The 12,570-nt window shown below is 46.3% G+C and overlaps 1 protein-coding gene across 11 annotated transcripts in view; it reads right to left on the bottom strand.

Annotated features, from left to right (window-relative positions):
- Positions 1-622: 622 nt before the first annotated feature.
- Positions 623-12,570, bottom strand: part of MICAL2 (microtubule associated monooxygenase, calponin and LIM domain containing 2) — a 220,595-nt gene continuing 208,647 nt past the window's right edge. For 9 of the 11 annotated variants that reach the window (XM_073808625.1, XM_073808627.1, XM_033862555.2 and 6 more), the window contains 3 exons: positions 10,247-10,349; positions 5,611-5,684; positions 623-2,292 (listed from right to left, as the gene is read on the bottom strand). In XM_073808625.1, the coding sequence (XP_073664726.1) occupies positions 2,108-2,292; positions 5,611-5,684; positions 10,247-10,349 (362 nt within the window). In that variant the 3' untranslated portion in view covers positions 623-2,107. The remainder of the gene's footprint in view (positions 2,293-5,610; positions 5,685-10,246; positions 10,350-12,570) is intronic. The other 2 variants (XM_073808631.1, XM_073808626.1) reach the window with 1 other exon arrangement.

Below are 12,570 nucleotides of genomic sequence, written 5' to 3'. Positions count from 1 at the left end.
ACTTGCATATTAAATAGCTTATATACCAATAGCTTAGTGCTAATAGGTCTTCTCCAAATTATAACACAGGAAAACCAGAATAATGAGGAAATCATATTAGCCATTTCCACCAAATATACAAATAAATAAAAATAGATAAATAACCCTAAGTGGCACAGTTTTCAGAGAGAGAGAGAGAAAGAGAGAAATAGATGCTTGCATATATTTCCTAATAATAGAATTCAGGCACTAGAAGACCTGATTATTAAAAGAAAAAAGAAAAGAAAAAGAAAAAGGAAGGAGAGAAGAAAGAAAAAGAACTACAACCTTTGGAACTTGGTATATGCATGGAAAGGTTGTGTTTTAATACCACCCAAAATGTTGGCTGACTCAGGAAATCCAAGCACACTTCTAATTTCCGGCTTCTCAGCTGACCAGATTGGTGTGCACGGACAGCATCTCGGACAAAAGTGGTTTATGGGTTAACTTATACTGAGGTAAGTTAGCTCTCCAGGCAGTTGCAAAGCACCATTTGTCCACCAATACATTTAAACACTTGTAGAAATGACAGGCCAAACATACAACAAAGAGTTCTTCAGTCTGTCTTATGTCAATGATGGACTGACTCCTCAAAGAATCCCACTGAGGGAAAACAATCAAATACTTTATGACAACAAATCATCATTTAAAATCTTTTCTTTGGTTCCCCTATGAACAGTCAAGATGTCCCAGGAATCCCACGCCAGTGCACAAACTCCATCTCCCAGCTTTCTTTTCACATTGAAAATGTCATCAAAGAATCCATTACCCACTTTGGGATTTGGTAAATGGGACCACTGCTCCCCACTCTACCTTGAAGGCAGAGGTGGCCTTGTCTTGTCGTGGATTTCCTGGGCAATCCCTGGAGACAGTGTCAGAGATGTTTAGACCTAAGACCACCACTGAGGAGCATCCCTCACCTGGATCACTAGAATGTTCGTTTTTAGTAGCAGCATCAACCTCACCAATATTTTATCAACAAATGAAAGAGTTTTATAATACTTTTTGCCATTACCAATAGTTACAAAAAAAGTGCTTCAAAATTATTCATTTTCTAGAAACGTTTTTCACTATGTTGCAGCGGCAATAAGGAGAGTGCTCTGGGGGAAAAAAAAAAAGCTTTTCTAAGCCAACAGCATTTGGTGTTAACTAACAGTCCTGCTGGTATGAAGTCAAAGTTTTATTTCCTTTTTTCCTTCTTTTTTTTTTAAAATAAAATTAAGGCTCAAATGTTCTATTAAACTCTCATTGCTTATGTATATTATATTAAGGCTTATAACTACACCTGGTAAATTAAATTCACCCTGGATTGAATTAACACCTGCTATATGAATTATTTGCTTTATGTAATCAGTAATCTCAAGGTTTCTTCTCTTTCTCTGGAAACACAATTTAAATATTAACCTAATCTTTAAACTGCGGCTGCTTCTTTCTGACATTTGGAAACCGGTCATCCATGCAAAAAAAGGCAAATATGGATATATTAATGAAAAGGCAGCTTCTTAAAAATCTTTAGATGTGTAACTCAATGAATTTGGGAAGGGAAAATGATGAAAGCAGCACGAAAATCAATCTCTGTGTCACTTTCTACGGAAAACAATGCTGATCATCTGTCACGGTCACCTCCAATTTAAGAGACCCACTGAAGGTGACTGCCAATTTCAAAAGAGTCTTTGTATTTTCTTCATTATAATCCCTGGAAGGATCTTGGGCAGCTGGAGTACATATGAGAGGATCTTAAATTCTTTTAAAAATATTGCAGGGGGGCTTCCCTGGTGGCGCAGTGGTTGGGAGTCCGCCTGCCGATGCAGGGGACACGGGTTCGTGCCCCGGTCCGGGAAGATCCCAAATGCCGCGGAGCGGCTGGGCCCGTGAGCCATGGCCGCTGAGCCTGCGCGTCCGGAGCCTGTGCTCCGCAACAGGAGAGGCCACAACAGTGAGAGGCCCACGTACCGCAAAAAATATATATATATATTGCAGCATGGTATAAGTTACGTTCCAGGTCTGACATATCCTGTGAAAGGAAGAAGAAGAGAGTGAAGGGTGCTTGGCCTGATCTGGTCCTCGGCTTGCTCCCTGTGGGGCTTCCTCATGTCCTGCTCAGCTGACAGCCCCTGGAGAATATGAAGCTTTCAAAGCGCTGGTCTTCAGCCTTTTCTTGTACGCGTTGTTCCTCTAAGGAATCCACCAGTTTGTCCCTTTGCTCAATTACTTGCATCATCTCGGTGAGTATTTCTTGCTCCTCATTCAGATCATTCTCATCTTTCTGGCTCTCTACAGAAACAAACAAATAAAAATAAGTAAAAAATAAGAACAAACTAAAACACCCACATTGGACTTCAGGTAAGATTTGACCCCAGGAGAACTTTTGGCACGGGCATTCTTGACTGTTCTGGACTTGTTCTGCCCTTTAATTTCCATGGAGAAAACAAGGAAATGAATTTAACACCAGGGACCTGCCCTCCAAGTCACAGATTAGAAAGGTGGGTGCTTTGTGCTGCTGTCAGCTCGGTTTTCATCTTGAGACTCTATATAAAGTGACAGGGAAAACCCCTTTGTGAGAAAAAGAAGTTAATACCAGCCAAGTCCTGCCAAGCCCTCCAACCTGCCCTCCCCTCACAAAAAAGAAACCAACAAGGCAACACAAAGGCGGTTTCCCCTAAACATGTCTGAGCAAAGCGATCTGTGAGAAAAGTTTCTCAGTAAACCATCCGCGTCAGTGGAAGCTATTTCAATGATGAGAATCCTTTTTTCATTTGTAGTTAATGACAAATTGCAGCCTTTGAATAGAGACCAGGCGGCAGCCAAGTGAGGTTATGGCTGGCCGCTAGGAGGATGTTTCCACACTGTGACTATGCTTCTCCCTGAGTACATGACCTTCTTCCTAATTGGCCCGAGACATTCGATTGCCTCAGGGAGACAAGATTTTTATAAAAGGAAGGAAAAGAGTAAGAAACAGGTAGTAATGACTTTCTGACACTCAAAATAGGATTTTAAAGGCAGATTTTAAATCTTGTCAACCAGATTATTGCCTTGGGAGAAGACTCTATAAATTCTGTTAGCTCTTCCTACTTAACACACTGGGACTAGGTGGTGGGCCGGATACCAGAGCAGAGATGGTACCACTGTCTCTTGCATCAGGCTGACGTCTGAGAACAGTGTCAGGAATAAGGTACATATGACAAAAGGGAAATAAAGAGGCACCGTTCTCTTTGCAGCTCATGTTTGATGGGAGGGAGGAGAGAGAGGCCGGAGAAGATAAAGGTGAGGGCCCTGGGCTCCAGTCTCTCCGTTCTGGGCCTTGGAAGCCCCCAAAGAGGCAGGGAATGTCACATCATTTGATGGGCGCACTGGGGGGCTGAGGGACTCTTGCCCTGCCCCTTGCTTGGAACTCTGGGAAGAGGCCAGCTGGAAAGGCGCCCTGTGTGTAAACGTGGGACAGGTAGAACTTCATGGCTGAGCAGAGAAGAGGGGTCTGGGTGTGGCTCCCCAGATCTTGATCTGCTGTGTGTGGCACACATTGGTAGAGCCTAGAAATGTCCACTTGCCCCAGAGGTGCAAAGGTAGACGGCCACTGGGCCTGCCATGGGGCTCCCCATGATGAGGGATGGAGTGGCCTCACAGTGGAGACTGTCTGGCCAGGCTGAGTGGAGGATGTGCTGAGGTGAGGCTGGGCGAGGCCAGGAGTGAGGCTCCAGGCACGCTGAGAGAATGGCCAGGCTATGGGTCAGGCCAGCCACACACCTTGGCTGCAAATGCCAGCAGAGACAGTGACGGCCTGATGACAGGAGACAGCTATGTGGGAGTCAGTGAGTCAGAGAAACCCACACAGACTTCCAGTGCTGTCAAGTCACACAAACCCGCCTCTCGCCATTACCTGGAGGTCACCTTAAGAATCAAGCAGATGCAAGGGGTGGCAATCTGCAAGACTGAACATTTTCATCCCCCAAAGACTGAGCATTTCCTAGAGGGATGGCATCAGCCTAAATTATTGCAGCAGACTAAGTTTACAAGAGAGGGATAAAAAAAGTTCCCTTTCCTCCCTCCCTCCCTCCCTCCCTCCCTCCCTCCCCCTCCCCCTCCCCCTCTCCTCCCCCTCCCCCCTCCCTCCCTCTCTCCCTCCCTCCCTCCCTTCCTCCCTTCCTTCCTGCCTTCCTTTTCTTCTTGATAACTAGTGGTATGAAGGTTTCGTGCAAGATGACAAGGCAAAATGAAGAAGCCATATTTTTTTGTACACCCCAGAAGAGTGAGAAGATGTATGACCATCATTCTTTAGTAAGAATTTTTAAAAAAAAAAGATTCAAAAGTGACTAATGGAGTCTTTGGTGGTATGTATTTTACCACCCTGATATGGAGCAAATTAAAATTTTTATGAGATGTGTAAGTGAGATATTAGTTATATTGTACAGTTTGTTAATTTAGGTACACTTCAGTATTCATGCCCCTTATTTGATTATCAACACAAAAAAATTAAAATTCCTCTCTCAGTTTTGGTTTGTCAATGATGGAACCATCTGAGCCCCTTCGGACGAATAAAAGATGATGTATGCCACTTTTATCCATTCTGTACAGAGCAGTTCTCTAAGGATTTTGTTAGAAATAGTTTTCTACTGCTATAAAGAAACAATCTACAAACACTACTATGTGAAAAAGAACAGGAGACCCCCAAGTCTGTGATGATCTGTTCCCAAGTCTTAGACCCATCATTTACGTTGAGCATGCTTTTTAAGTTCTCAGGGACTCGGTTTTCTAATCTGTAAAATGGGGATAAAATACCTAAATAAGAACGATCATGATGAAAATGTCTCATATTTACTAAGGGCTTGCTCTGAAGCAGGTAACCCATAGGTAGGTGCAATGTTCGGTCCATGAGGTATACAGAAATGATTTAACTTGCTCTTTCAGACTTAGGTCTAAATGTAGGAAAGCCATGCACGGATCTGGCCCCCCAAACATACAGGCACAGAACAGAGTGAATATGCCTCGCAGGCTGGAGCCTATGAATGCATAAATCAGTATATGGTGTCAATTAAGTTTATTTCAACTCTCCCTCCTTCATGGTGAAAATAATTTTCTCATGTGTGATGCCCTGGCCCAGCCCGTGGTGGGAAGGATGCTTCCTTTCCATTCCCCAGTGCCTGGCAGAACCAGGCCTGCCTTCTTCTGTGCTCCCAAAGCACGTAAGTCATGACCCTCATCTCACTGTGTCATAACTACTGGTCTGGGTGTCAGTCTCCCGAGTGAGGCCACAGGGCAGGGTTGCTCTTCTCCATCTGCCAGGCCCACTCTAGATTCTCAACAAATATTTGTTAAATGAATGGATGGATAAGTGAATGAATGCGTGACTAAATGACTTTGTTCCTATTAGCACATGGGATGGAGCTAAATGCTGCTCTCACGGCCCCAGTGAATGAAGCTAAGAAGGACCTGCTGTGCTCTGGTGGGGGCAGAGGAAGGCTGGCTTTGTGCCCCCTCTGACTTCCAGGCTGGTGACACAAGGCAGGAAGAGCGCTCCACTCTGCAATGTGCAGCATGTTCTGGTCACGTGTCTTCATGGGGGAAAACGTCCCCCAGACATATCACCATACTCACCCTCCTTGAGCATTTTTTCTCTTAATTTCTGCTCCAGTCTGCTTTGATGATCTTCTAATTCTAGTTCTCGGGCCCTGGGGATGAGAGAATGTTCAAACTTTGTAAATACTGGAGATCTGTGTAGAAATATTGACTAACAAACCCATTGACCGTAGCAACTGCATTCTTTTTTCTTTATTAAAACTGGGGTCTTGGGGGCTTCCCTGGTGGCGCAGTGGTTGAGGGTCCGCCTGCCGATGCAGGGGACATGGGTTCGTGCCCCGGTCCGGGAAGATCCCACATGCCGTGGAGCGGCTGGGCCCGGGAGCCATGGCTGCTGGGCCTGCGCGTCCGGAGCCTGTGCTCCGCAATGGGGGAGGCCACAACAGTGAGAGGCCCACGTAACGCAAAAAAAACCACTGGGGTCTTGGAATATCTCAAAACTGAAAGTTTTGCTGCTGCTACTGCTGCTGAGATATGCTGGACTCAAGAGATGATGGGGAGTTGTAATGTGCTCTCAGCAAGCTTTTGGAAGGCCACCCAGGACTGGATTGTGAAGAAATGACTAGAACAGTAGAAGCAATGACAATCTGAAGCTCTCCTCTCTTTTAGGGGCAACGTGACTTCAAGTATCACCTCTAACAACTCCCAGATCTCTGACTGTGGTAAACAAGGAGGAAAGAGGAGTGAGACATTCTGTCCGGGTGGAGGCAGAATACTAGACAACTACCCATCTGGTTGTAACTGACGTGGGAAGAAGAATCAGCGATGTTCTGGAGGAGTCAAGCCGGAGTGCTGGGGGCTCAGTGTGTCCACCGACAGAACAGCAAAGTCAAGAAGTGAAGTTAGCTTTCGGTGAAGCTCAGACAGAACTTCATGACCTTTCCATGGCTGGGGATAGCCCATGTATGTCAGAGTATGTGTGTAAGCTTCCCACAAGCTGGGCCATGTGGTAATGTGGAGGTTCTGCAAACCTTTGGGAGTGCAGGTCTGGCATTCTCAGGAGAAATGAGGACCACAAATGGATGAGGCATGGGTCAGAGGTGATAGGTGAAGCCACGTAATCTCTAAAAGGGAGGCTACAGAGCAGCGGTTCCCAAACTTTTTGGCACCAGGGACCAGTTTCGTGGAAGACAAGTTTTCCACGGACGGGAGTGGGGGCCGGGGGACGGGGGGCAGGTTCAGGCGGTAATGCGAGCGATGGGGAGCGGTGGGGAGCGATGGGGAGCGATGGGGAGCGATGGGGAGTGATGGGGAGCGGCAGATGAAGCTTCGCTCGCTCGCCCACTGTTCACCTCCTGCTGTGCAGTGCAGCCCGGTTCCTAACAGGCCATGGACCAGTACCGATCCACAGCCCGGGGGTTGGGGACCCCTGCTATAGAGGAAAAAAAGGTTTGAAGACAGGACCTTGGGAACACCTACATTTAGAAGCCAAACAAAAGAGGTAGAGCCAGGGAAGAAGCGAGCAAAAGGTTGGAAGGGTAAACAAGAAATGCAGCATCACAGAAGCCAAGAGAGGAAAGTTTCAGGAGAGAAGAGAGAGATCAAGGGTGTCCAATGCTACAGAGACACTGAAGAGGGTGAGCGCTGAGTCTAGGTCCCTGGGTTTGATGTGGAGGCGGGGGGGGGCCCTTCCCTTGCAGCCCCACCTGCAGGCTGCATGTGTATCTGCTATAGCTTTGGGTCACTTACTATACCCTGTTGTCGCTGTCATTTTTACTACTTCTACTATTATGTGGGCCAAGGTCCATGCTTTGTTCAATACTCTCCCTTTTGTTATTGACACTCAACTTCCCTTGGCCCACTCTGGTAGCCAGTGGAAACGCACCACTCAGATCTTCCTTTAAGAGAGAACCCTGGAAGGAGTGTAGTGTGTAGTGAGCTGACTGCTGGAGCAGAATCCACTTCACTGCTGTGTTGAGGCCACACTGCCCCTGAGCAGCTCCAGCCAGTGAGCGAGCACAGTGGCGGTGCTGGAGCTGGGCCATTTCTGCCCCACTTCGGACTCCTCGGATGGGCAGTCTTCGCTCTGGGGCTCCCTTCGCCTGGCTCAGGGCTGCACTGGGGTCTGAGGTTCCTCCTGCCAATTCTCATTCCCTCCCCTCTCCTTTTACAGATGTCAGGACTGCATGGGGTCTGAAGACTTCCCTCTCACTCCCACTCCCTCTCTCCTTTCTCCCAATACGTCTCTTGTACTTCTAATTCTGTCGTGGCACCTGCTTTCCCAAGGGACCCAAAATGACACACCAGTGTAAGACGTTTCTCCTAGTTCAGGCAGGTCTTTCTCCAAACTAAAACCTATCCTTTACCAGAGCTCCCACCTGCCTTTGTCTAGCTCACACATCCGAGTTCTCCTCCTTGGCCTCTGGTGGAGGAGAAAGTTCCCTCTGACAGCGTACCAAGGAGTGACCACAGTCACTGAGTTGTCACCACCCACCTGACCTTTGCCGGCAGGGCCTGTGCACTGACTGCTCCTCCTACAAACCTCCATGGAGCACTTGCTATGTTTTCTCATTCCTCTCATGCTGTGTGCTTGCGTGTCTGTCTCCCCTGAAACCATGAGATCCTCGAAGATAGGGACTATGGCCTGACTCATCTCTACTTCCACAGTACCCAGCACATTTCCTAGCACATGGAATGTGCTTGATACTTTTTTGTCAATGAACTTTATAATTCACACCTGGACCAAAGGCAGACGATACAGTTGTATAAAAAGGGCTTTGTAGTCAGGCGGAGATGGACAAATTACTTAGTTGTTTTGAGTCTCAGCATGTACATCAATTTTAAAAAATAGTAATAATAAAAGTAATAGCTACAGATGAGCCCTTCTTCCCCATTCCTGGCATTTCCTTCATGTCAGTGGAGCTCACGGAGTATAATTCCTGGCTTCTTCTCTCCACTTTCATGCTTATGCTCACTCTCACCCCAGGGAAGGTGAATTTGGGAAGAACAGACTAGGGGAACTCAGCTCACACCCTTTCTCCCTGGGGATCAGCCTGCCTGCAGCAAACATGTGTTCTCTGTTACTCTGAGCCTTGCTATGGGTCTAGGGCAAGATTTCTCAATCTTGACACTACTGACATTTCGGGCTGGGTAATGCTTTGTTGGTGAGGGAAGCAGGGTGCCCTGTGCATTGTAGAATGTTCAGTAGCACCCTTGGCCTCTCCGCACTAGATATCACTAGCACCTCCCAGTTGCGATAGACAAAAATGTCTTCAGACATTGCCAAATATCCCTGGAAGGAGGAAGTGAGATGGAAATTGCCCCCAGGTGAGACCCACTGGTCTAGGGTAAAAGCCTTACCCCTAAGAAGCAAGTGATTCGCTACCTTTTGTGACAGATGAGTGTGTCTAATTCTGGGGTTGGGTAGTATAGTAAGTTGCATGGTGAACTCCCAAAAGATATGTCCACATCCTAACCCCTGGAACCTTTGAAAGTTACCTTATTTGAAAAAGGGTCTTTGTGGATGTAATTAAGTTAAGAACCTTGAGATAAGAATATTCTGGATTATGCCAGTGGGCTCTAAACCCAGCGACAAGTGTCCTTACAAGAGACAGAAGAGAAGACATGGACACACAGAGAAAGAAGGCTGCATGAAGACGGAGGGAGAGATTGGAGTGATGCGGTCACAAGCCAAGGGATGCCTGGAGACACCTGACGCTGGAAGAGGCAAGGAAGAATTCTCCCCCAGAGGCCGCGAAGGGAGCATGGCCTTCCTGACACCTCGATTTCAGACTGTCTTCCAGAACTGAGAGAGAATACATTTCTCTTATTGTAAGCCACCCCGTTTGTGATAATATATTAGTCCAGCCCTAGGAAATGAATATAGTTAGCAAGCCCAGTTGGGCTCTCATATTTAGCCGAGCTAGCCATAATCAGTAATAAACACTTTATTTTGATATTCTGGGTCAACTATTGACCCAACTGTCTTATTTCTCACCCGGCTCAGAACCCAGGCAGAGAAGAGGAAAAGAATTTTATTAGACCCCTTCAAAGACTCCCAAAATTAACTGTCAAGGTTGGGGTGAAAATGAAATAAGACAGCGTAAGTGAAAGCACCCAGTACAACTTGTGGTGCTTAGTCAGTTTATATTAAATGTTACTTCCTTTCCCTCCAGAATGGTGACAGGTAGAATGACCTTCAACATTTTCAGAGTACGGGAAGATCCATCTCTACTTTCCGATCTCCCAGCCAGACTGCAACCTCTCATTCAGAGTACAGCCAGACCGATCTCCACCTTCAATCCATTAAAGCCACAAGGAAGTGGTCAGGCGATTTCAGCAAGCCCTTCCCATGATTCACACACAGAAGCCAGACACATGCTTCCCCACTGCAGGTGTGTGACTGCAAGTGGGTCCCCCCTGGTGTGGGGGACAGGGATGGATTGAAAGTGTCTTATCCAAATGCCCTCCAGCTCCAGACCCATTACCTGAAATCATTTTAGCCATAGGACTCCACAGCAGAGAACAGACAATTGAAGATTCTCTGCACTAATGCCAGCATGATATGCAAGACATCAAATGTCAATTTGTCTCAATCACAATTCTGTATGCACAAGAAGAAAAAATCCTGAGACGTCAACCCAGGAGGGTGGGCCACCCCACTCCCGCCCTCTTTGCTTTTAGGCCTCACTCTTATCTGTGTTGCCTTACTTACATGATCAGTAACTCCGACTCATATCGCATTAATTTATTCTTCTCCAGAACCAGCTTAAACCATTCCTGCAAAAGCTGTGCTTCATCCTGTGTGCCTGAATCTGCTTAAGAAATCAACGGCAAATGGGTTAGATTGGCATTTCTCTTCCCACGATCAAACTGCTTTGGAGCTACTTCAGGGGGCCATGTTTGTAGCAAAAACGGCTCTGCAGGCGCAGCCCGCTGACGGCTTGTTGATGCCTCGAGATCATGGACATGACAAATAAAACCCACCTGTGCGTGCTCTGGGGGAGGTCCTCCTGGACATGTAGGGCATGAATACTTCAGCTCCATGAGCCATATACCCTTGACAACGGCCTGCCACTAATGATCCCTCTCCTGCCTACCTGTATGTCCTCCATAAAACTTCTATGCAGGGCTTCCCTGGTGGCGCAGTGGTTGAGAATCTGCCTGCCAGTGCAGGGGACACGGGTTCGAGCCCTGGTCCAGGAAGATCCCACATGCCACGGAGTAGCTAAGCCCGTGAGCCACAACGACTGAGCCTGTGCTCTAGAGCCACGAGCCACAACTACTGAGCCTATGAGCCACAGCTACTGAAGGCCATGCAGCACCTAGAGCCCATTCTCCACAACAAGAGAAGCCACCACAATGAGAAGCCCGCGAACCTCAACGAAGAATAGCCCCCGCTCACTGCAACCAGAGAAAGCCCACGTGCAGCAACGAAGACTCAACGCAGCCAGAAACAATAAATAAATAAAATAATTTATTTAAAGAAAAAAAAAAACTTCTACACATTTGTGCATCACATCCTCCATCAAAGAAAACCCTAGTAACCCTGATGGTTACTATCTCCTTCTCTTCTTCTGAATCAAATGCCTACTGAGTGTCCAGGTAGGGTGTGGCTCCCTTTATGGGGCAGGGAAGCTCACACTTCATTTAGTCGCAGAGGAGCAGTAATTGGCATTTTGAATTTTTGCACAAAGCCAAATGATGGGGGAGAAAAAGGTATTAGCTTTGAATCTCATAGGGAAAAAGTTATATCTGTTCACTCTTATAACTTAGATTATGACCTTTCTTCCTTTATTAAACAGAAGAATAACCATGAGAAAATTGATATTAGATATTCAGTGTTAGATGCTAAATGTTTAGATAATAAAATGCTAAAATCTGGGCATGTTTGAGAAGCAGCAACATGGGGTGGCTTTCTAGTATTTCACCCTGAAATGGGAACACAGGCTGTGTTGCAAAGCTCATGGCCATTCTCGAAGGATTTATCCTGAAGGGTCCCGTAGGTGGAGAGGGAAACAGGGCAGACAGAAGATGTGACCTTGGGCAAGTAGTTTAACCTCTCAGGGGCTCTGCTTCTTCATGGGGTAAACTGAACAAGAAGACACACAAGTAATAGAATGATAATAATGAGCTGCTGTTTATAATTCAGGGTTATGTGCCAGTCGATGGGCTAAGTACCTTATATTCAACTCCTCACAACAAACTCACCAGTAGATTCTCTTATTATAAAGTGGTTTCTTCAACCACTTGATGGCTGAAGAAACAGAGGTTTAAAAGATTAGAATAACTTGCCCAAGCTCACATTTAGTAAGTAGCAGAGCTAGGGCTTGAGTTCAAGGAAGCCTTATCCTAAGCCCATACTCTTCACTGCTTGTATACCCCTCCCCCATCCTCATCCCTCCCTCCCTCCCTTAGGCCTGTAAGGTAAATAACGCCCCTAGCACATTGCCTTGCACACAGCAAAGTCATCCATAAAAATGAGTACCCTTTCTCCCTGACTCCTTGAACACCCTTTTATTGATATGGAAACTGGGGTCCAGAGCAATTGATATGAAATGTCACAAATTATATATTTAGTTAATGTGCAAACTGATGCTACAATGCAGAACTTCTGATGAATTCATTCATCCATTCATCCATCCATTCAATAACACCTATTTATGGAACAGATGTCAGGTATTGCCTTAGGTACCGGGGATACAGTGATAGATAATGCCACGTATCACAAGAACTTTGGAGATAGTAAGGCATAGTTCCTGCTGAAAAGAGTATTGTTAGATAATCTTTTGGATCAGATGGACCAACAAGCTAAAATAAAGTAGAATATTAGAAAACTGTCACAACAACAAAGCAGCAAAAAAGGACTGGGAATACAGAGAAGGGAGGCTTTTCCTGGTCAGGGAGTGAGGGTGGGCTTCCCCGGAGGAGGCGATGTTTGAACTGGGACATTGAAGAATGGATAACACTTTAAGAGGAAATAATGAGGGTGGGAGAGGATATTCCAAGAAGAGGGAACAATATGATCAAAGACTAGGG

The sequence above is a fragment of the Tursiops truncatus genome, chromosome 8 (genome assembly GCF_011762595.2).
Source record: "Tursiops truncatus isolate mTurTru1 chromosome 8, mTurTru1.mat.Y, whole genome shotgun sequence".
Classification (NCBI taxonomy): domain Eukaryota; kingdom Metazoa; phylum Chordata; class Mammalia; order Artiodactyla; family Delphinidae; genus Tursiops; species Tursiops truncatus.
Note: the sequence above shows the minus strand (reverse complement) of the source record. Positions and strands in the feature narration are given on the sequence as shown.